Source organism: Pinus tabuliformis, chromosome 2_2 (genome assembly GCF_031772625.1).
Source record: "Pinus tabuliformis cultivar Carrire ecotype Pingquan chromosome 2_2, CPIR1, whole genome shotgun sequence".
Taxonomy (NCBI): domain Eukaryota; kingdom Viridiplantae; phylum Streptophyta; class Pinopsida; order Pinales; family Pinaceae; genus Pinus; species Pinus tabuliformis.
Window position 1 is genome coordinate 1,212,905,903 of NC_142300.1, and position 25,718 is coordinate 1,212,931,620.

The 25,718-nt window shown below is 40.3% G+C and overlaps 1 protein-coding gene across 1 annotated transcript in view; it reads right to left on the minus strand.

The window, feature by feature from the left end:
* Nucleotides 1–23,995, minus strand: part of HEME1 (Uroporphyrinogen decarboxylase) — a 239,763-nt gene extending 215,768 nt beyond the window's left edge. Inside the window, exons 1-3 of the mRNA XM_089405992.1 lie at nt 23,656–23,995; nt 23,421–23,536; nt 22,094–22,476 (exon numbers count right to left, since the gene is read on the minus strand). Of these exons, the coding sequence (XP_089262118.1) occupies nt 22,094–22,476; nt 23,421–23,536; nt 23,656–23,696 (540 nt within the window). The 5' untranslated portion in view covers nt 23,697–23,995. The remainder of the gene's footprint in view (nt 1–22,093; nt 22,477–23,420; nt 23,537–23,655) is intronic.
* Between the last annotated feature and the right edge of the window lie 1,723 nt (nt 23,996–25,718).

Below are 25,718 nucleotides of genomic sequence, written 5' to 3' on the forward strand. Positions count from 1 at the left end.
TTTGAGAAAGGAATATGGACTTCGGATGTTGAGTTACTTCAATACCAAGATAGTAATGAACATAGCCCAAATCAGTCATTTCAAAACCTTTCCTCAATTCCTTCTTTATGGATGCAATGTAGCTTTCATTGTTCCCTGTCATCAAAAGATCATCTACATATACCACAAGATATACAACTATTTTGCCAACTTTCTTGACAAACAAAGTTGCATCATCAAGATCATAATGTTTGAAATTGAGTTTTAGAAGATGCTCAGTTAGTTTTTCATACCAGGCTCGCGGTGCTTGTTTGAGACCATACAAGGATTTCACAAGTTTGCATACTTTATGTTCATGTCCTTTCACAACAAATCCTTTAGGCTGGAACATAAAAACATTCTCTTTTAGATCTCCATTCAAGAAAGCAGTTTTTACATCCATTTGATGGACTTTCCAACCGTTCTGAGCTGCTAAGGCAAAGAGTGTCCGGATAGTAGCCCATTTTGCTGTGGGAGCAAAAGTCTCCTCATAATCGACCCCTTCCTTCTGTGCAAAACCTTTTGCCACAAGCCTGGCTTTGTGCTTGTCAAGTGAGCCATCAGCTTTGTACTTGCTCTTGTAGACCCACTTGCAGCTAATTGGTTTGGTTCCTAATGGAGGATCAATCAGCTTCCAAGTGCCATTCTTTATCAGGGCATCATACTCCTTTTGCATCGCTTCTTTCCATTCATCATGAGAAGCAGCTTCTTTGAAGGAAGTTGGTTCAAAATCTATAGACAAATTCAATTCACAATCATAAGAAACATCCATACTAACAGGTGAATCAGAGTCATCTACATCACCTCCATTTTGCCAGTTTGAATTTCTAGTTCCTATCTTTCCGACCTCATCAGGATGAACACTTTCAAGTGTCTTTGTCAGCCACTTTGGGGGACCTTTCACAGATGGTCCAGACTGCTCCGTTGATTGAGTTGGGACTGAATCAAGATTGAGTCTCCCAATTCTATCAATCACATCACTTAAAGTATCATCCATTGTCGGAGTTTCATGCGGGGGAGAGAGTGCTTCAGAAGAAGATTGCACAGGTTGATCTAGTATAAGAATCCCCCATTCAAGATGTGGAATCTGATTATCAAATTCTTGAAATGATTTTGCATTTGCGAATCTATCCAAGCGATCAAGTTGTCGCTCAACAACATTGTCAGTTTTGGATGATTCAAGAAAGATTACATCTCTAAATACAACAAACTTTTTATTAACTTCATCATAGAGACGGTATGCTTTGGAGGTATTTGAATACCCTAGGAAGATACACTTACGACTTCTTGCACCAAGTTTGTTTCTATGTACCTCTAGTATCAAGGCATAACAGGTGGAACCAAAGACCCTGAGATGCTTTACCAAAAGAATGTGGCCATACCACATTTCATAGGGAGTCTTGTTTCTGATAGCATTAGATGGACATCTATTCTTTATATATACAGCACGTAGAACTGCATCAGCCCAAAACATCAATTTTACATTTTTGAAAAACATCATGGAGCGCACCATATTTAAGATTGTCCTATTCATTCTTCCAGCTACATTGTTCTGTTGGGGATTATAAGGCACAGTTGTTTGATGTTTGATCCCATGTTGGCGAAGATAGTTTTCAAATTCATTTGAATTGTATTCTTTTCCATTATCAGTGCGAATAGAGCCAATATGAGATTGTGCATCATTTTCAATCCATGTATGAAAGTTCTTGAATGTTTGAAAAGCATCAGATTTGTTCTTCAATAAATAAACCCAACATATTCTGGTGTAGTCATCAATAAATGTCATCATATATTTATTTCCATTTGCAGAAGGAACATGCATTGGACCACATAAATCTGAATGAATGAGTTCAAGTTTTCTATGTGCTCTTGAATGTGAATCATGAAAAGACTATTTGCTATGCTTTCCTAGAATGCAAGCATCACATTGCTTAAGTTTCCTAGGAATTGTAGGCAAACCAGTAACACCATTTTTCTTCAACAAGCGGAGGCTGTCATAATTCAAATGTCCAAATCTAACATGCCATAATAAACTTGATGGAAGTGTACCTTCTTCATAATGAGAATTGTATGAGAAATGTTGTGCACGAGCAGAGGTACCCTGCAGCTTGAGAAGCCTTTCTTCTTTTATCCCCCTCATGACAAGTGAGTGGTCAGATGCTTTTCTCACCTCAAGCTTGCCATCAAACATATGAATGGAGTGACCTTGCTGGCGGATGTGGACCAAGGACAACAAGTTTCTCTTCAGCTGTGGGAGATATAGAACATGATGCAAAAGAAAGTCTGGAAGACCAGGCAATTTAAGCCTGATTGTGCCAAGCCCTGATGGCTTGAGTTTTGATTGGTCTGCAAAGTATACTGCTCCATCAACATTGTTAGTAAATTCTTCAAAAAAATCTTTTCTATGAGTCATGTGGCAAGTTGCTCCTGAATCAAGCAACCAATCATTTTTCCAAGAAGCAAGTGAAGCATTAAATAAGTCTTCATTTACTCCAATATTACATTGTGCCACAACATAATGAGCGGATTCAGGTGCTTTACCTTTGTCTGTGTCATTAGTTTTACCTTTGGGTTGGTTTCTTTGCTGCTCAATTTTGTCCCAAGGTAACTTGCATGTGGAGGCATCATGTGATCCATTTCTTTTGCAGCGTATGCAGTGCAAATCTGACTTTTCTCCTTGAGAGTGTCTGCCCCCCTGCCTCTGAAATATCTTCCTCTTCCTCTTCAACCACCTCTTCCTCTGGAAGAATCTTGGGCAAGATTCTTTTCTTTATGAGCAAGGCACACAGCCTCTTCAGAAGATTCAGGGGTTGTCTTCTTTCCAAAAGCTTTCTCTCTTTCAGCAAATTTTTTCACAAGAGAGTCAAAGGTAATATCTTTGAGATTTCCATTTGCTTGCAATGACTCAAGATAATTGGAGTAAGTAGGATAAAGTGCCTTGAGAAAAGCGATCAGAAGAATATACAATTCAACCTTAGTGGCTTTGATATCATGCATTATAGATTTTACTTCGGATGCAAGAGCAAGAGGATCATTATTTTGTAATTCAAGAGTGAAGAGTTTAATCATGAGTTGAACAACTTCAAGTGCAGAGTGTGAGTCATAGAGTTCCTTCAGTTTTTGTAAGGCTTTGAAAGCATTTGAAAATGGCGAAATATGGCGACTCACCTCTTCACTTACTGATGCTGCAATCAATGCATAGGCCTTGCTGTTCTTATTTTCCCAAATGGCAAACTCCTTGTCTGAGGTAGGTTGTTCTGGCTCTTTGTCTCCGTCTCCAACACACACTCCTTTCCACAACTCATTGAAAATGAGGGTGTGTTTTATCTTCCGGGACCACTCAGGATAGTTCTCCTTGCCAGTGAGAACTACTCCCACAATAGATATGATTGAATGCATTCTTAAAAGAAAGACTATGTGCTTCAAAATAATGCAGCCTTATTCTTCCTTCTTGATTAGGTAAGAAATTGATTTAATATACAAAGAGCAAAGCTATATTCTATCCATATAGAATATCACCACTCGTATAATATTATTATATTACCACTCACCATTCATAATATATGACATACCATCACATACCATTGTATTTTCAACCTTCTTTCATATGATATATCAAGCATTCATGCCCTCGACATTAAAAAAGAACCGCTAATCGCACCATTTTTAATGCATAAATCTTATAGTACACTCACTGCACCATTTCGCACCTCTGTCATACAATATAGTCTTCAAAAAAAAATTGCACCTCTGTCATACAATATAGTCTTCAAAAAAAAAATTCACACCTCTGTCATACAATATAGTCTTCAAAAAAAAAAATTCGCACCTCTGTCATACAATATAGTCTTAAAAAAAACAAAGTATCGTGTGATATATATATTTCAACTCTTAGTTAACATGAACGCACATGCCACACAGTCTTCAAAAAAATCAACATACCATTCCAGATTCAACACTGTAGGCCCACTGGTTATACGACGTATGCGTTCACCTCCACGTCTGTTGTGAGATCTTTTATCAATATACCAATAGCGTTATACCAACAGCATTCAACGTAATATAACCTGGAGCGTTATATTGGAGCGGATTCATATGCCAAGGGCCGAGGTATCAGAGGACTGTGTATGGAGGAGGGTCGTGGATGGAGAGTCGTGGAGTCGTATGGTTGGAGCAGTTGGATGAATCAATATCTGCAACCTTTTCCCTTCCCAGTTCACAGAGATTTTCCTGTATTCGACGTTATGGGAGTAGCGTTCGTAACTGTTGATATATCACAGTTACGATACCATATATATCAGGTATGGCAACCGGTGGGGAGAGCGCAGAAAGGCTGAGCGTTTTGCAAGTATCGAGCAGCGACAGGAGCAGCGTAGCAGAGAAGGCAACACTGGTAGGCTTGATGGTTGTGGAGGGTGCCAGAATCAGCAGAATAATAGTGAGTCGCAGGGGATATGAGAGAGATGTCAGTCTGCAAAGGATTTAGAACATAGGCAGAATAGGAGTTACAAATTAAAGAGGGAAGCCAAAAATGGCGTTGGCTCTGATACCATGTCAGACCAGGAGGTAACTCCTCAAATCAATTCATGATATTCATTCAGGTTGGTCTTTATTATATACATGAGGGAGAGACTGTTCATTTCATCTCCCGATGACTCTTCATATTTTCTATTATTTATTTACATCAATTACAGTTGTTCACCCAATCCTGATGATTAGGTGTCAACAAATCCTACCACGTTCTCCACTCATGCCAAGAAGAAGAACATGCAGGTTCAAAGAAGCAAAGTCAAGGAAGACCGGGATTCAAAAATGGAAGGAAGGGAAGATGCTTCATTTGCAACAAGTTTGGTCACTATGCCAGGGAGTGTCCAAATAGAAGGGACACATCTCATGACGATGATCATAATCATTCCAGGGACAACAACAACAATCAAAGGAATGGCAGGTTCAACAACAAAGGGAAAATGAATGCTTCCACTACTCAACTTGGAAATGATCGAGCTTCTAAAAGAACAAGAAACTCCAGGTATGATGAGTCTAATGTTGTAAATTCTAAGCAAAAGGAATTTTATCTTATATTTGCCCTCTCTACTGCCTCTCCTCTGGATACCTTGGGAAATTGATTGATTGATAGTGGTGCCTCAAGGCAATTCACCAGGTACAAGGAAGCTCTTTCAAATTTGACAGAGAATGATACAAATTTGGAAATTATCCTTGGAGACAATGCCACCCCGTGAAGGGAGTTGGGAATGTTACCCTTCAATTGAATCAAGGTAACACCATTCATCTTCAAGAAGTACTATATGTACCTGATCTAAAGAAGAATCTAGTGTCTATCTCGGCAATGGAAGACACAGGATTCAAGGTGGCATTCATCGATGGAAAGGTACGTGTGTGGACAAGAAATTTCAAATAAGCATTTACTCTTGGATTCAGGGTTGACAGTTTATAGCAAGTTGGAGAAAGTCCACTGGGAGCCATGTCTTGTGACACATCTCTTCAATCTGAACAATGGCACCGGAGGTTTGTTCATCTTCACTATAAGGCTCTACCCGATGTAAGGAAGACGGTTACAAGTATGCCTGAATTCAAAATAGAGCATGAAGGTGTATGTCAGGGATGTGCCAAGGGAAAACATACACGGGGACCATTCCCCTCAAGTGATAGCAAGACCATAGACATTTTGCAATTGGTTCATTCTGATCTATCCGATATGTTGTATGTGACATCATTAGGAGGATATTAATATTATGTTGTCTTTGTGGATGACTTCTCTCGCAAAACTTGGATATATTTCTTGAAGAAGAAGGACGAAATATTCTCATGGTTTTGTGCCTTCAAAGCCTTGGTGGAAAATCAAACAGGGAAGAAGATCAAGATATTGAGGACCAATAATGCAACCGAGTATGAGTCAAATGAATTCAATGACTATTGCAGAGAACTTGGCATTAAGAGGGAGACTTCTACTGCATATACTCCTGAGCAAAATGGTATTGCTGAAAGGAAGAATTATTCCATTATAGAAGCCACTCATGCCATGCTTCATGATCAAGGAATTCCAATTCCTATGGGGATAAGCTGCCAACACTGTTGTGTACGTTCAAAATCGATGCCCTCATCAAGCATTGGACTCCAAAACTCCCAAAGAAGTTTTCACCGGTAAGAAACTTGATGTTTCTCATTTTAGAATTTTTGGTAGTCCCGTATACTTTCATGTGCCGAAAGAAAAGAGAAGTAAATTGGAGGCATCTGGGAAGAAAGGAACTTTTGTGGGCTACAGTGAAACTTCTAAGGCATATAGAATCTATGTGCCTAGTCAAAGAGAAGTGGAGTTGAGTCATGATGTCACCTTCGATGAGGATGCTGCCCTAAGGAATATTAGCAACCTTCCTATTCCAAGGAAGGACAAAGAAGCAGATGCAGGAAATCAGGGAGATTCGCAGGATGAGCTGATGCCCGATGTTGAAGAACCGATGGATCCCATTCATCCTCCTCCTCATGAGCCCTCCTCCTCCAAAAGGTGACCCTCATGGCTGAAGGAAACTCTCGAAGATGCCAAGAGAAATGTTGCACCGAGGGGGACATTTCGTGAAAGCAAGAAGCCTAATAGGTACCAAGGGTACTTAACTGCTATGAGCACCATTATTCAATCTGAACCTTGCTCATTCGAAGAAGCTATGAAGCAACAAGTATGGAAGGATGCTATGAACGAAGAGTATGAGTTGATTATGAAGAATGATGTCTGGGATGTGGTTCCTAGACCCCAGGACAAATTTGTTGTCACCTCTAAATGGCTCTACAAGGTCAAACATGGTGTTGATGGAAGTGCTGAGAAGTTCAAGGCCAGATTTGTTGCTCGAGGCTTCTCTCAAAAGGAAGGTGTAGATTACGATGAGATATTTGCACCCGTTGCTCGCTACACCACCATCCATTTGATTATAGCCCTTGTTGCCTCGCAAGGATGGAATCTACACTAGATGGATGTCAAGACTACCTTCTTGCATGGTTCACTTAAGGAGGAAGTCTATGTGGAACAACCTGAGGGGTTTGAAGTTCAAGATCGTCAGACACATGTATGCAGGTTGAAGAAAGCCCTCTATGGGTTGAAGCAAGCACCCCGGGCTTGGTATGAGAGGATCGATAGCTATCTGATGAAGCTGGGATTTACAAGAAGTGAAGTTGATCTGAACCTTTACTTTAAGGTTGAGAATGATAGACCTCTCATTTTGGTACTCTATGTGGACGATCTCTTTTTGACAGGTGCAAACCCTCTTATTCATCAATGTAAGAGAGTTGGCTTCCGAATTTGATATGAAGGACCTAGGACTGATGGATTACTTCCGAGGGTTGGAGGTCTGGCAAAAGCTAGGGGAGATTTTCCTTTCTCAAGGAAAATATGTTGTGAAGCTACTTGAAAGATTTGGGATGGTGGACTGCAAGTCTGTGACTACTCCGATGGAACTTAACTTCAAGAAGTTATGCGGAAGTGTTGTCGGGCCCGATTTGGGAAATCCTTTTGATTATCATCAACTCATAGGGGCCCTGATGTTCTTGGTGAAGTCCGGACATATGTTTTGTAGTGAACACATTGAGTTAGTTTATGGTTGAGCCTCATCATATACATTGGATTGTTGCCAAGAATCTCTTAAGATATCTCTGGGGTACAATCACTTATGGACTGAGATACATCGTCGGGAATGTGAGGCTCCATGGTTACTCTGATGCAGACTGGGCTGGCAGTGTGGTGGATTGCAAAAGCACATCAGGATGTTGCTTCTTTCTAGGTTCTGCTTCAATATCATGGATGAGCAGGAAGCAGAACTCGGTTGCTTTAAGCACTGCTGAGGCTAAATACATTGCTACTAGTTTGGCCTCCTGTGAAGCTGTCTGGTTGAGGAAGCTCTTTAGTGAGTTGTTTGGACATGTGTTGGATACCACCGTGATCTTCTGTGACAACCAGAGTGGGATTCGTCTTTCTGAGAATCTTGTGTTTCATGATCGCTCCAAGCATATTGATATCAGGTACCACTTTATCCGGGATATGGTATAGCAGGGAGCAATAAGGCTCCATCATATTGGGACCAATGAGCAGGTCGTCAATATTCTTACGAAGCCCCTCGGGAAGGTCAAATTCTTAACCTTCCGTGAAAGACTTGGAGTCAATGAGAGACCCTCTTATGAGAGTCTTGTATGAGATGGATAGTGAGCTCTGGGAGCTCCGAGGGGCTTGGGGTACTTCTTGGAGCGATGAGCGACCATAGGGTGACTCACCCTCCCCTAGTGGTGCGTTGTGTACAGGGTGAATGGTTCACCTTCCCCTGTGATACCCCATGGTGGCATATGCATAGGCTGAGTGATTCATCCTCCCCTATGGAATATGAGTAGGATGATTGGTTCACCTTTTCCTGCTTACACATCCTACCCATGCAGTCTGGGACTCATGGGAAGTACCTCTCATCTGGCCAATGAGTAGGGAAATGAGGATAGGGACCATAGTGCTATCGATGGACACATTGTGTACTACCGTAGTCCCTATGCTAGGATGTTGATATTGATCTGGGATCAATGGAAATTGACTTCGTGTCGGTTAAGAGTGATATGACACACTCTCTGATGTTGGAGACAAGGTTTGGGTCAGTGGAGAATGGTATGATACATTTTCGATCATTTCTTCTTTCTTCATGGTTCAACAGAGCAGAGTAGAGACAGGGATGGTACAGATTGTCAGACAGTTTCGCTGGTGATGTTCTCCCTAGTTGAGAGGGAGTGTTAAATTTGGCAACTAGGGCCAAACATCACTTTAGACAGCTCTTATGAGGCAGTTGATATTTTTCTTGGATTCCTCTTTTCGAGAGGTGTAGGATTGATCTAAAGATCATCCCATTTTGACATGTACAAATGAAGTTATGAATTTATTTTGATTATGGACAAATTGTCAAGGTCGGCCAGCCATCAAATTAGCCTCCTCCAGCCTTCAACGTTGCATATAAATACAAGGTGCCTCCTCCTCATTTTGGCATCTCATCTCATTCATCTTTCTCTCTCTCATCTTGATTGGGTACGGATTTCTGGGCCTCTCTCTCTCCCCACACATGCAAAAGGAAGACTGTCTTTTCTAGCTACTGCATTGACCAAATTTGACTGAAATTTCAAGAGGCTAAAATTTCAGGAGACTGAAATTTCAAGAGGCTGACTTTGACCAGCGTTGACCCTGTTTGACTTCGGTTTTGTGAGGGAGACTTCTGTTTGGGCAGGCAACTTGTTTTGGGCACAAAAACCGAGGCAATTTGACCCCTGCGTTGACCAGCATTGACTGCCCTAATTCAGGTTGTTGCGTTGACTTTTGTTGACCAAATTTGACTGGTTATTTTCAAACTGTTTTGGGCTGCATTATCTTGTTGTTGGAGGCCGAGTTGACCAAGGTTGACCGAGTTGTTTTGGAAGTCAATTTCAACCCTGTTGACCAGCATTAACTTTCTGGTTAGGCTTTTTGTTTCTGCTGTTTTGACTGATTAGTTTGGACAAGTGAATATTGTAAATTGTACTCTCTCTCTATGCTGAACTTTTGAAGATTTATAAGAAGAATTGATCAAGGTTTTCCCCACATTGGGGTTTGTCCCTAGTTGGTGCCATATCTTGTGTCCTCTTGTGTTGGCTTCTCTTCTACTGTTATTGTTTATGTTCTATCTGCATTTTACTATCATGTTGATGTGATTGCTATACTGGATATGATATTTGGGCTAATAAAGAAAATTGAAGTAAAATTGCTCTAAGCATAGAACATACCATTGTTATCCTAAAATTAACAAATCAACAGCTGGAAAGAAACTCCTTCATTGGAAGAATTATGGAATGCCTACAACCAAGAAGAGATGAGAATCTCATTAGTAACCAACAATGAAGAAGAGAAAGTTTCAAATGCCTACTTTGCTCGTCACAAGAATGGAAACTTCAAGAAGTCAAAAGGGCCAAGAAGGAAGGTAGACATGTCCAAAATAGAATGCTACCAATGGGTCACTATAAAAGTGATTGTCCTGACAATCCGAAGAATAAGAAAAGGAACAAGGACCAAGCTAATGTTGCTGAAGAAGGATCTCCAAAGAAGAATAAAGTCGAAGAATCAGATATAAGGGACTTACACTATGAAGTCCTTTGCTCTAAGCTTTAGTTGTTTCATTTTTTGATTTCTAGTATTTGTAGGTTTAACATATTTTGGAAAAACATTTTTGAATTGTTTTTATAAGGTTATAGGTATCCCTCAAGTTTGGAGGGAGCCCTCACCAACTTCCAAATATAAGTATCATACTCCTTGTATTACCTTTTCATTTTTGGTTTCCCTTACTTATCTAACTTTCTAAGTTTGTTTGTATTAAATACTAATCACATTTCTATTCATATTTTCCTCGTTTAGGAAAGGCTTGTTGAATACTCAAGGATTATGGAAGAAGGCCTCACAAGACAAAGCATTGGAATTACAAGGTTTGTTAAGAAACAAAAGGTATGCTTTATAAGTTTTGCTCTCTTCATGATAAAGGTATATTCATTCTTGATAAACTATTCTACATTACTAACAGTATTGTGTCTAACTCTCTTGAATCATAACGATTCTTTGATTGGGTGATTCATCATTAGATAAATCTACCCTCCTCATATCTTCGATTATTCTTGTGGAACCCTAAAAAGGTTCTTTATAAAACCCTAACTTAAGGGTATGTCGATGATAATGTGTAAAACCCTAGCCTACTTAGGGTTATTGATGAACTCTAAAGAAAATGTTTGATGCTTTGATGATGTCATGTTTGAGGTTTTGGTATGGTTATAAAAACCCTAATGTGTTAGGGTTGAATGATGATGTCTGAACTTCCAAATCTTTAAGTATTGATAAATTAGGGTTTGTTGTTGAAACCCTAGATCTTTAAGGTATGGTAGGGTTTATGAGCAAGACCCTTATTTTAGATAATGTCCTAGGAATGAAACCCTAGACATATGGTTGTCCATCTAATCAAATATGTTATATGTCTGAATGTGTTTGTGTCTGAGTTTGACCAACATATGTTGTTATGATATGCTTGTGCATGAGGATGGAATCCTAGATTTATGTGTTGACCTAATTGTTGATGGTCATAAGTCCTAGGGTTGGGAACTAAGCCCTAGTTGAAGTTTGATACTTTAGGATGATAGTGTTTGTGAATTCTAGGGTTTTGTAACTAAACCTTAGTAGAAGTTCAATTCTCTAATATATGATGACAGTGTGATAATCTGAGATTTATGAAAGATTGTTGAAATCTGAAATTGAGTTGTGATTGGTTTTGATTATTGAATTTTAACGGCTCATGTACGAAATCTAGGATCTTGCACTAAATCCTAGTAGAAATCTAACGTATGAATTTAGAAAGTTACATTGTTGAATTATACTTGTTTGAATTGTTTCTACAGTTTGCTATATGTTATATAAGGATTTTGTCAAATCGTTGAAAGAGATATTGCGGCCCTAGATATAATGAGATTGATATCTTGTCTAAGCTACTAATGTGATTTAGGGTTTGTAACAAAACCCGGGCGAGAAGTTGAAATATGTGTCTCTTGCTGATTATGGACCTAACTAAGGTTAGGTATCTAGTGTCTAAAGTCTAATGCTTCCATTATTATATGATTCTGATATGGTTAACTTCATGCTTCTATGGATTTGGTTGTATTTGTTATCTAAGTTGTGCAAGTACATAATCTTCAAGATAATGAAGATGTTTGTAAGTAAAGTTGATAAGCATGACGAAGAAAGTTATATGAACGATGTTGGTCATGATGACTGTGATAAAAGGATGGAAGCCATGAAAAATTCTCTGATGTCATAGAAAAGAAGTTGATCTCCCTAAGTTAAGAGGGAGCCTAGAAAAGAGTATATCTCCCGAGTTGAGAGGGAGGGCATATTATAGTCATGATGGATACCTTGAAGAAGAAATTGGAGAATGCATATTAAGGTGTTGTTGAAAGAAGGAAAGTTGGTTTTGGTTGTTGCATGTGAAGTAGGAAAGGAAGCTAAATGATTAAGGAAACCTTTGTCAAGTTTTGTTTGGGAAACCTCGAAGTCCTACTGTGATGAATTATGAGGCAGCATCAAGAAGTCAGAAGACCCCGAAGGTTTGTGTTTACTCATGAGTATTTGAAAGGTTGTTACTAATTAGGGTTGTGACTGTTCAAGTAAATCTCTCGAAGTTTTTAAAAAGCATGTTTGAGGATAAAGAGATTTGATGTGTTGAGGCTTTGTGTGTGAGACACATTGCCTGGGAGGACATCAGGTCGGCACTATGTGTTGATGTCTAGATCCCGAAGTAGGGAGGATGGCGTTGGTCATACAGCTCTGAGCTCGGATACGAACCTGGATCCCTAGGTTAATGGTTAGCAAGTAAGCCTGATGGTACTTAGAGAGGCTGTTAAATTTGGACAACTAGGTCCAAACTCCATGTTCTGATGCTCAGATTAAGAGGCTAATATTTTTGTTGGATTCCTCTTTCTGAGAGGTGTAAAATCCATATAAAAATAGTCTTAATCCGATGAGCAGAACTTATATTTTGAATTTATTATTCTTAATAAATTATATGTGCAAGGTCAGCCAGTTTTGTAATGTAGGCTCACATGCCCAACAGATGTGTCACACACCCTCATTGATGGATATATATACAGGAAAAGTTGGAGAGAATTTGAACACAACTCAACTCACATCTTCCTCTCTCATCTTAGAGAGTACATTACCTGGAGGACGAATTTCAGCCACACGTGGGAAGGACGAAGAGGACAGACCGTACGGATTTTCTGCTGCTAGGGTTTTGCAGAAAGTTGACCAGCGTTGACTTTGGTCAACGCTTGGTCCAATCAAGCTGAAAATTGGTGGAAAGTTCGATTTTTGAAGGCCGTACTATCTGGCACAAAAATCGAGGTCAAAGGGTTGACCGTTTTGCTGCTGCGTTGACTTTTAGCTTGCTGTCCCTGCGTTGACTTTTCAGGACAGCGTTGACTTTTGTAGAACTGACTTGGGTTGACTCATCTACTGGTTGGAGGGTTGTTGTGACACATGCTGGGCTGGCTGACCAAAGGAGACTTTGCTGGTTGAAGCATCCTGTTGACCGCCGAAACGAACACATACATTTTTCTTGTTTCTGATTTGTCTTCTGTAAGATCTGCTTATATGTTCTATCTGCATTTTGCTTATCTACTTGTATGATTGCTGTGAGAAAAGTGAAATTGCTCTTAGCATAGAACATCTACAGAATTTTACATGGTATCAGAGCTGAGGTGAAGACAAACTCTATCTATAGCAATCATCATCGAAGGAAATGGATTCCTCTAAGCTTGAATTCAGGAAGAATGACAAGCTGACTGGAAGTGATGACTTCCATGCCTGGATCATCGGAGATTGCCGTGACACTTGAGGATCATCAGAGGATCGATCTCTCTCTTGAGCATCCGAATTTAGTTCTGCACAACGGTGAAGGAGTACGCGTCTCTTGTACGTGGCTCCGAAGATGCAGACCTGAAGTAAGATGCCACAGAGGAAGTAGACTTGCGCAGGTTGACGTAAGTCACGTAGGCAGAAAGCTGGGTATGGAATAGCGTTGGTAATAACGCTGGAGATTACATGTTCGGGGTTCTGTCTCGATGGTAAATAAGGTTGAACAGCAGGCGCAAATCTGGTGAGCGTCGAGTATGTTCGGACAGCAGTGCGAAGGAGTTGTTCATGACATTGGACTGCTGCGCAGTTCATGAAGGGCCGCGTGGACGAGGATCCATGACATTCACAGGTTATTGAGGACGGACGCGTGGACCGAAATATATGTACAGGGTTATACATATATGCGGAGGTGCATTTAAACACGTAGAAGGATTGCGCAAGGCTGTACACACTGGTTTATATATATACACGGGTATATTGGTGTGAATAGCAAGGGAGTTGCGCCATCAACACGTGGACAGAGCATATGATACAACGCAGGTCGGGTTGCGCAGATTTGTCGGAAGTCTGACACGTAGCTGCGAAGTATCATGGTGCTGGTATTATGAGGACGCGGAACGTCTGAATAAACAGCACGTGGGTTATACAGTCGATTGTTGGAGAACGGCCACGCGGACAGAGGTCTGTAATATAAGGCAGAAGACTGTCGCGTGGATGGACTGTTACAACACAGCGCAGAGATAGTTGAAAGACTGGTGTGTTGGCAGTGATATACGAAGCAGCGGATTGGCGGCTTATCTTATTAGGTAAGCGGGTTGCAGAAGGACGCGTGGACAACAGCAAATGAAATATGCAGGACTGTAGATATATGGACGCGTGGACAGCAGCAGACGCATATCTATGTGTTTAGTCGAAGGCTGGTACGTGGCAGCAAGATCCGATAGTCGCGTGCGACTTATTAAGAATCTAACACGTGGACAGGTTTATAATATGACTGCGCAAGATCTGTAAAGTGCTGGAAGCACTTAGGCAATAGCGCAGAAGGTGCGTGTGCAGACTGGTTTGTGGGCCAAAGGATTCGGGCAGCCGTGTGAATATACGATAAGGTGCTGATCTGTAATAGCAGTGGACGCAGTACAGAAGTCTTATATTCGGCAGCAGCTGTTTCGGTTGAAGGCCGAGAATGACACATGGTTTGTTCAGCAGATGATATGTAAAGCAGAGTTCTGTTTGGTATTAAGCGTGGCCGATGGTATGCCGGCACGCTTGTTGGTATTGTAATTCTGATATAACATCAACTGGTCCATTCTGATCTTTCCGAGAAGCTGGCATTAAGAGGGAGACTACCACTGCATATACTCCTGAGCAGAATGGTGTTGCTGAACGCAAGAATAGGACTATTGTGGAAGCTGCCCGTGCCATGCTATGTGACCAGGGTCTTCCAAAGTTTCTGTGGGGAGAAGCTGCAAATACTGCTGTGTACATTCAAAACCGATGCCCTCATTCCGCTTTGGACTCCAAAACTCCCGAAGAGGTTTTCTCTGGTAAGAAACCTGATGTCTCACATTTTAGAATTTTTGGATGTCCTGTCTATTTTCATGTGCCGAAAGAAAAGAGAAGTAAGCTGGATGCCACTGGGAAGAAAGGAATGTTTGTGGGCTACAGTGAGACTTCTAAGGCATATAGAGTCTATGTACCTGGTCAAAGGGAAGTAGAGATAAGCCATGATGTCACTTTTGACGGAGATGCTTCCCTGAAGAAAGTAGTAGATCTTCCTAGATCTGAAGAAAACCATGAAGAAAGACCTGGAAATCTGGAAGAACCCCAGGATGAGACTATGCCTGATGTTGAAGGGCCAATGGACCCTATTGATCCTTCCCCTTCTCTAGGAAAGAGGCCATCATGGCTCAGGGACACCCTCGAAGACGCTGAGGGTCATGCTGCCCCAAGGGGAACATTCCGAGAAAGCAAGAAGCCGTGTAGATACCAAGGGTATCTAGCTGCCATGAGTACTATTATACAATCTGAACCTGGATCTTTTGAGGAAGCCATCAAGCATCAAGGCTGGAAGGATGCTATGCATGAAGAATATGAGGCTATTATGAAGAATGATGTCTGGGATGTGGTCCCGAGACCGAAGGACAAATCTGTTGTCACCGCTAAATGGCTCTACAAGATTAAACATGGATCTGATGGGAGTGCTGAAAAGTTTAAGGCAAGATTTGTTGCCCGTGGCTTCTCTCAAAAGGAAGGAATTGACTATGACGATATATTTGCACCTGTGGCTCGATATACCACCATCCAATCCATCATAGCCCTTGCTGCGACGCAAGGATGGAGTCTTCATCAGATGGATGTCAAGACCGCTTTTCTGCATAAAGGAAGAGGTGTATGTAGAACAACCTCTGGGATTTGAAGTTCAAGATCGAGACACTTATGTCTGCAGGTTGAAGAAAGCCCTCTATGGGTTAAAGCAAGCACCCAGAGCTTGGTATGAGAGGATGGATAGTTACTTGATGAAGCTGGGCTTCACTCGAAGCAATGTTGATCCAAACCTTTACTTTAAGGTTGTGGAAGAAAAGCCTCTCATTCTAGTGCTGTATGAGGACGACCTCTTCCTGACAGGTGATGACCCTCTCATTCATCAATGTAAGAGGGAGCTTGCTGCTGAGTTCGAGATGAAAGACCTAGGACTGATGCACTGTTTCCTAGGCCTAGAGGTCTGGCAGAGACCTGGAGAGATTTTCCTTTCTCAAGGAAAGTATATTGTGAAGCTTTTGGAAAGATTTGGGATGGTGGACTGTAAGTCCGTGTCGACACCAATGGAACTCAACTTTAAGAAGTTGAGTGGCAGCGTTGCAGGGCCTATCTTGGCCAATCCTACTGAGTATCGTCAACTCATAGGAGCTTTGATGTTCTTAGTGAACACCCGTCCGGACATATGTTTTGCAGTGAATACTTTGAGCCAACAGATGGTTGAGCCTCATCATTTTCACTGGGTTGGTGCCAAGAATCTTTTGATATCTTCGGGGCACGATAAACCATGGGCTGAGATACACTGCCGGGAGTGTGATACTCCGGGATATACTGATGTCGATTGGGCTGGCAGTGTGGTGGATCGTAAGAGCACATCTGGATGCTGTTTCAATCTTGGTTCTGCTTCGATCTCATAGATGAGCAGGAAGCAGAAGTCGGTGGCTTTGAGCACCGCAGAGGCCGAATACATTGCTGCTAGTATGGCCTGTTGTGAAGCAGTTTGGTTGAGGAAGCTCTTTAGTGAGCTGTTCCAACATGTGCTAGATTCCACTGTAATACTCTGTGATAATCAGAGTGGGATTCGTATGACTGAGAATCCTGTGTTCCACGACCGATCCAAGCATATTGATATCAGGTACCATTTTATCCGGGATATGGTACAGCGAGGCGCCGTAAGGCTCGATCATATAGGAACTGATGAGCAGGTCGCGGATATTCTCACTAAGCCCCTGGGGAAGGTCAAGTTCCTAACCTTCCGTGAGAATCTTGGTGTCGTGGAAAGACCCTATGATGTGGGTCCTGTTGGACGATGAGCTCTGGGAGCTCTGGGGGGCTTTGGGGATAGCTTCTCGAAGCTATAAGCACTCATAATGCTTCTGCCCCACCCTTGTGATTATTGAGCTGGTTCGCCACTCATTTTAATCTGTGCCCCGTATGCATCCTACCCATTGAGTTCAGGGCTCATGGGAAGTACCTCTCATTTGGCCAATGAGGTGTGGAAAGGCTAGAGACTATTAGCAAAAACTGATGGACGCATCAGAGATTGTCGTACTCTCTATCTAGGATGGCATGGTCCAACCACTTGATCTGGGATCAAGATTTGTGAGGTCTGGGACCTCTGGACTAATTATGTCAGTCGAGGAATGATGTCTTTGTGACTGACCCACTTCTGTTCTGAAATAAAGAAGCCAGCAAAGCAAGTTTCGGCGGGATGACTCACGATGTTAATTGCACTAATAGATGGAGTTCTCCCTAGTTGAGAGGGAGTGTTAAATTTGGACAACTAGGTCCAAACTCCATGTTCTGATGCTCAGATTAAGAGGCTAATATTTTTGTTGGATTCCTCTTTCTGAGAGGTGTAAAATCCATATAAAAATAGTCTTAATCCGATGAGCAGAACTTATATTTTGAATTTATTATTCTTAATAAATTATATGTGCAAGGTCAGCCAGTTTTGTAATGTAGGCTCACATGCCCAACAGATGTGTCACACACCCTCATTGATGGATATATATACAGGAAAAGTTGGAGAGAATTTGAACACAACTCAACTCACATCTTCCTCTCTCATCTTAGAGAGTACATTACCTGGAGGACGAATTTCAGCCACACGTGGGAAGGACGAAGAGGACAGACCGTACGGATTTTCTGCTGCTAGGGTTTCGCAGAAAGTTGACCAGCGTTGACTTTGGTCAACGCTTGGTCCAATCAAGCTGAAAATTGGTGGAAAGTTCGATTTTTGAAGGCCGTACTATCTGGCACAAAAATCAAGGTCAAAGGGTTGACCGTTTTGCTGCTGCGTTGACTTTTAGCTTGCTGTCCCTGCGTTGACTTTTCAGGACAGCGTTGACTTTTGTAGAACTGACTTGGGTTGACTCATCTACTGGTTGGAGGGTTGTTGTGACACATGCTGGGCTGGCTGACCAAAGGAGACTTTGCTGGTTGAAGCATCCTGTTGACCGCCGAAACGAACACATACATTTTTCTTGTTTCTGATTTGTCTTCTGTAAGATCTGCTTATATGTTCTATCTGCATTTTGCTTATCTACTTGTATGATTGCTGTGAGAAAAGTGAAATTGCTCTTAGCATAGAACATCTACAAAATTTTACAGAGGCTGAAAGCTTTAGTCCATCTTAGTCCCACTCGAATAGATTGCCCGGGTCAGGAATCTAGTCCATGGCATTGCAGTGCCTAAACTCTTCATAGTTCATATGTTTTGAGATCTTCCTTGTACTTGTTATTATGAATACGTCCCTAGTTAAGAGGGAGTGTTGAAGAATGTAACGAGGTTCGATCTTCATAAAATGTATTTTGAGTCACAATGAAATGTATTTATCAAAAGAATGAAAAAGATATTTTTATTATTATTATTATGGCTTATTAAAGCATGGGTTTCATGCTTGGGCCATCGTGTTTTAGGTCAAAGTCCCCATTGAGGACTTCTAGGATTTATTCTGAGTCATTAGAGTCATTGTCCATTTAAAGAGACCCTTTTTGGGCTTTTGAATCATGTAAAAAGAATTAATATTGAGTCAAATAAGTTATTTGTCACCTCCACACCAAGTCGGCCTCAAGGAGATCAAGTCGGCCTCAAACTGGGTAATTCGACCTCACCAGAAGCCTATATATTGGAGCAGTTTGAATTCATTTGGAGCACTCACTCACTCACTCAAGTTCGATATCCCAGAAGAAAGAGCTGGAAAAGTGTGAAGTTGGAAAAGGAGGCTAAAAGGAGTGCGAAGTTGGAGAAGAAGGAAGAAAAGGTCAAGATCGAAATTTTGGGCTATCTATCTCTCTCTCGTGTGGATTCCTCTAGGAGATCAAAGTCTCTCTTGTCAAGTCGAAGTTGTTGTTGTTGCTACCAATTGCTGGGTCGAAATTGCTACTGCAAGTTGTTGCTGCTAAGACAAAGTTGTTGTTGAAGGGTTATCATTTGCAAGAAGGAAGAAAGGGCTGACTTGGTGCGGAGGAAGTCTGTGTCTAAGTCAAAAGCCTTGGATTATCTCGGGAGGTTATTAAGGAAGAGTTGTTGACTGGGTTTTCCCCTAGATAGGGGTTTTGCCCTGGCTATCCGCCTATATCTAGTGTCTGTGATCTTTGTGCTATTGTTTTGGTAATTGCTTGATGAACTAAAAGATTAAAGAAGAACATAAAGATAAGAAAGTCACAAGTAATTATCTATATAAAGAAAATCTTTCTGCCTTTCTGATTTTCTAACACTTCATACTTCAGTATTGTTTACAACTTCGAAAAATAGTTGTAAGGGTGTTTGTGATGGGAAAATAGGTCCCCCATGGTGGGTGATGGTCCAGTACAATGCCACGTTGATTCTTGAACCTTCCTAAAGCAATCAACAAGTGGCAAGGGAAATCACTATGGCATGTGGAGCATATAGTCTATTAAATACTAGCATAGAGCGAGCCCAGGTCACAGTGATGGTTTGGTACCTTCAACGATGGTTAATGATAGCGCCTCTTGATTCCAGGATGACTTCACTCATGCGTGCAGAGAGTTTAATTCCACCGGCAATGGGTAATTTGAGCAGTATTTGCAGAGAGTGGAACGACCTAGCCCGCAGGAAAGGGAGTCTGAAGCTCTTGGTTGAGAGCATTGTTGTATAGCAGGGAAGCAGGGTGATGGTGCAGGAAGGCTATCATGACGGTGGTCATGGCAGTGCAGCTACACTCTCTTACCAGTCTAGTGTTTGGCCTTCTCTGGCTGCCAAGAATGTGGGCTGTGGGTATATCAATTCATGTCTCATGGAGCTCCTCCCCTCCGCCAGAGTTTCTATGGACAGCTCGAGATTTAACTTCCTCCACGCACCTCTCATTTCGGTTCCTGCTTGCTCAGAGGTTCAGTGGCATCATCACAATTTCCCAATTATCCTTGTGCTGAGTCCTCTATTAGTAGTCGGGTGCCCTCTCTTTTCCTCTGATCCAAAGCATTATGCCTGGGTGATACACCTCTCTGTCTCGTGTAGGGCTGGCGGAAAATGGCTTCTGGGTTTGGGTCTCTTTGTCAATGCACAGCAGGCTCGTTGGCTTCAGCACAGAGAAGAAGGGCGATCTTTGTGCTCTGGTCTCTTCGTCAACCAACAGTAGCAAAGTAGCAGACAAGGTGTCGCTCATTCCTACTCACTCATGGTCTATGCTCCAATTGCCATGCCTAGCATCATTGTGAATGTAATTTGTGGGTCAGTCCACAGTCATGTTTTAGTCTCTGGTTCAATATCTTTTCTCTCATGAATATCTGTATCAGCACTGTAACATGGTAGTAGTAGGCTTATCAGTGAAGGGTCGATGTTTCAATGACATCAAGTCAAACAGCAGTAGTCTGCAATTTTGTGATTTTCTCTTAGACAAAGAAGTTAAAAATAGCATGCATAACTTGAAGACACTAAACCTGTGCTATTGGACTGGCTTCCCAACAGGGCAGCCAATATCAGCAAGGACAAATGTATGTAATCTTTTGCAGCAGTAATACAAGCCGAACCATATACAAAAAAGATGGGCAAATAGGTACTGTTGACTCCTTTTAAAAGTTGGCTTCTGATGAATTAGCTTCTCAAGCTAGGTCCAAAGAGCATTTGTTAGTGGAAGATGCAAAATGCTTCTATGTTTTTGCTTATTCTGACCGCAATAAGGAAATTTGTATTATCCTTTGTACATATGTTTTTCTGTGCAATATAAGATGTACTATTTCAAAGGAAAAGAAAGATAATTCCTGGAAAACTGAGATATACAGCTTTAGTTTGTATTATCCTTTGTACATATGTTTTTCTGTGCAATATAAGATGTACTATTTCAAAGGAAAAGAAAGATAATTCCTGGAAAACTGAGATATACAGCTTTAGAAGCTAAGATTTTTTTACTTAATCAATTACAATGAGCTAAAACTTGATATTCCTTACCTTCGTTGATTCTTACCAGTAAAAAAAAACTAAATCTGTTCAAAGCAAAAGAGGGGAAGACAAAACTGCCATTTGTAGTTTAGATTTTAAAATGATCTAAATACTTCTTAGGCTTTATGTTTTAAAAAAACTGCTTATACTTTATGATTTATCTTTAGAAAAAAATTTAAAAACTGCTCAGACATGATGTTTTAGAAAAATAAATTGGTATGAATTGGACCTTTTCTCTCAAACGGGTTATACTAATGCCATATTGAAAGCTTCTACAAACAATAGACGCAGTCATGTCGATTTCAGCTGAATATTCTTACTGTACCAAGTCGAAAATGATAATGTTTTTGGTCTTCCAGTAATGTTTCAAACACGGAGTTTATAAATGAAAGAAAGCCCACTCTCATTTTTCTGCTGTTACTATTCTATAGGAAAAGAGGCTCCTTCTAGGTAATGCAGAGGATCATAAATCATTTGATAAACAACCCCAGCTTCCAAATCATAAACATTTTGAAGAAACCCTAGAAATCCCACATGCTCTACTTGTTGATTTGTTTTATCTCGAACTGTCTACACCAAGACTGCCAAAGTTCTCATGTAGCTTGGATAATGAACTCCCTAAATCCCCAAGATGTGGTGTTGAGGGGTGAAAGCAGACATCTTTTGCCACCTCTGTGATGATCAAATCATGTTCCTTGTCGAACTATTTGTTTGAATGGGAAGGGTAGCTGCCATGACAATATCAATATGTCCATATTACTAGAAAAAAAGCGAGTAGCCACATCACATGGGTTATAGCACTCTTCCCTTTTTAATCAAATGGAAATGCTTGCTGTTTGATCTAACAGAAGCAGAAGATGAATCAAAAGCAGGTTATTGATCTGAATAGAGAGTTATCAATTTCTTCTTTATCTTTATTTGGATTTTATCAAAATCCATCACTATTTATATGGCCAGATGATTTACCTCCTTACGCAAAATGTTCAGGGACTCCCCAACAAAATGAAGTTTTTCAAGCTCAATAGGATGCAATACTTTCAAACCCTCTTCTGAACGAATTGGAGTGTGAATTATAGGGCCCTTCACATCGTCAATCTCAAAGGATATTCCAAAAGCTGGCAATGGAGTGAGTATATCCGAAAAAATGATTACACCGTCAGGATGGAATGCTCTCCAAGGCTGCAAAGAGATTTCCACAATAAGATCAGTTGTCTCCGACCTTTCTCGGAAAGACGGGTGTTTCTCTGCAACCTTTTGGTAAGCAGCCATGTACCTTCCCGCTTGCCGCATCATCCATGCAGGTGGCCTTTCAACAACATGACCCTTTGCCGCCTGCACCAGCAATGGATCTGAAAAAATACAAAAGGGAAATCATAGTAAGCTCAGCCTCCCCAAGCCAACTGAGGACCCATGTGCCCATTTCCTGGTCCGCCAACATATTCAACTAGATATGTAATGTAAACAAGTAAAATGCCTGAATCAGTCTTGATGTTACGACCACCGGCTATGTTACCAGAAATGGAAAACAGAAGAGAAATGGGAACTGAACAAGAAATGAAGTTTAAGGGCTTCAGGGGATAAGAAATGTGAAACCATCCACCTCCGAGAATATTGTACGCATATAGGATAGATTAGTAATGCACTACTGCAGATGGGAATGGTAATTAGAACTGGGATGAAAAACTGATCTCCTGGTCATGTTTCTGGTAACATAGACCACCAGTTAGCAATCAATTCAGCAGAAACCATAAATGGGAAACAAAACGTGAAAATGGGAACAAAACAAGCAATGGAGCAAGAGGGCTTTAAGCGAGAAGAAATGTGAAGACACACCCCCTCCCAGAATATATTATGCATATAGAAATTAACTACCAATGTCCTAATGCAATGTCGATATGGGAATGGGAATGAGAATATGAAAGGAAATAGAACGGGAAATGGGTTTGTTGGTCAGGTTTCTGGTAACATAGTTAGTAATTGCCACTTATAAGAAAACACCCCACTTCCCCATCTCAATGGTTACAAATATTAATATAATAAACTTCATGCAATGTGAATGCCAGAAACAGAGCCCTGGACTATTTCATGACTACTATATTCCTCACAGTCAAAGAAACAGTGCACCCTAGTGATTGCCTGACTACTCCATTCCTCACAGAGAACATATTGCCAATGTAGTTCCTTTCCAGCGTATAACAACAAGTAATTCATGGGCTATGTTCAAAATAACAGCAATAGCATTGCAATGGGCAGCAAGATATTTAATTATATAAGGAAAAACCAGCAAACACACCTGTAGAAGCATTTGCTCTGCAACCCAATTTCTGAATATTTCTCTTACAGGTACTCGTCCTATAAAATGCTCCATCACAAACTGTTTGGCCGGCAAATAAAGTTCTAGACTTCCAACTGAAACAACAGATATGCTGCGCAATAAGAAACCAAAATGGAAGAGAGAAAAATGAATAGAAATAACAACAATGTTCCCCAGTCATATATAGATATTTATTGGGTGTTTGAAAATCCACCTGGATAATGCCAACGGTGGGTGCATCATCGCCTGGACCATGTCTACGACTGCCTTTACCTTGACATTAAGACTCAACGAACAGAAGAAAATACCAGTATGGTAATAATAATAAAAATAATTTTGAGAAGGAATGAATCCTTTCAGTTTTGTTTCCCTTATCTGTCAGAGAGCAGGTTTGATGTCTTGTATTTCTTCTGGTAAAACCCACTCATCTGATACGATATAGGTGAGCTCCGCTGGACAGCCAACTCAGCATCCTTCGCTCGCTCTTGGCTTTATATCATGCCGTGCTTAAATATTTGTGGGCAAAATAACTTTTTGGTTTTCATTAGCAAGCACCATATTATAACGCAGTCATGTTAACAAAAATATATATTTTAGTCATGAGAGACCTTGTTCAAAGGGTGGAGGTTAAATTTTGCTGTGGCCAGTGTTTTTCACTGTGTGAAGTGTGCTTGATTTATGACCTGCTTTATTTTTATTATTAAATATATTTTTAATATATGCTTTCTTTATTATTAAAATATATTTAATAATTTTGTTGTTCTTAGTGTTTCCATGTGTGTGAAACATGCTTGTTTTTTTACCTAAGTGTTTTTATTGGAGTTGTCTTTAGTGCGACTTTTTGGAAGCTTTTCTAGTGGATTCTCTGGTTTAATTTCTCTAAAACTCGGAATTCATTGAAATCACAAGATTGATGGGTAAATCCTACACAATAGAAGTGCCCTAGGAGTTTTTCATGTTGTTGAATCCATATATACACTCAAAAAACCATTTAAATAATACAAATTAAGATTTCACCTCAAATTTTTCCACCGGCCGCACCAGAAAAGCTTCCAAAAAGTCGCATTATAGACAACTCCGTTTTTATCATTAAGATATATTTAATGTTTTATTTTTATTATTAAAATATATTTAATATATAGGTTTTTCAAGGTGTTGAATCCATTTATGCATTCAAAAATGTATTTTAAACAACAAAAAATCACAATCTTGCTTGAGATTGTATTGTGGGATTTCGATGAAAAAGTTATTTAATCTATAAGTTAGACTGCGTCTTTAATATATATTTGATAATTTATATCTTTATCAAAATATATTTAATCAATTTTTGATAATTTATATATTTATATATTTATCATTATTTGAAATATGTTTATGAAAGAAAGAAAAAAATTTATTTTAACGTCCACGAGGCTAAAGATAGCCTATGGGACAGATTGTTTCTTCATCTGCTTGATGTATTAGGCCCTTTTTCTATGAAGCTTCAAAAAAAATGCTCCCAGCTTCTCGACAAACCCCTCGCTAAATAGATTATCCCAAGAGGTAGTTGCCAGCATATCTACATAACTTTCATTGTTGTCTTTGAAGGCCTCACATTCTAAAATGAAATGTTTTTCTGTTTCCACTTTTCCGGAATAACAAAAAATGCATACTCTTTCCTCCCACACTTCTTTTGGCCATTTCGAGCGCCCTGTTTGACAACAGAGTTGATAAGAATTATTCCTTAACTGAGCAATCAGAATTTTGGCTCTCCAAGAGATATTGGCATCTATGTATGTTTTTGGTTGATGACTATGAGTGGGATTAAACACTTCAATATAGTAATTTTTCTTTCTTCCTAGCTCCTTATCCCAAGTACGCTTGTGGAACTTTTCCATAACAAAAGATTTTATCTCTTTGTTGTTTATGGGAGACGCGTTCAAGCAAATACCCCATTTTTCTAAATCATTTGTTATTTTGTTGCATCCAAGTTTTTTTGCCCTTACACAATCTATCATTAAAGACAACCTTAGGCCATCTACCCTCTTCCATTTGCTCAATTTTTTTAAAATACCTTATGACTCACACCATAGCAATTGCTTCAATAGGAGCAGTGCTTGTTTCACTTAACAAGATAGCATAAGGAACTACACTTTTAATCTTAAATTTCTTTGTAATCAAACGCTTCTAAATTTTCTCAATTTTTCTCCACTGCATGTTAGATGTACTGCTGGCCCATAGTTCACAACCATAGAGAATCACCGGAATCATTAGAAGCCCAAAAAGAGTTTGAGTGGT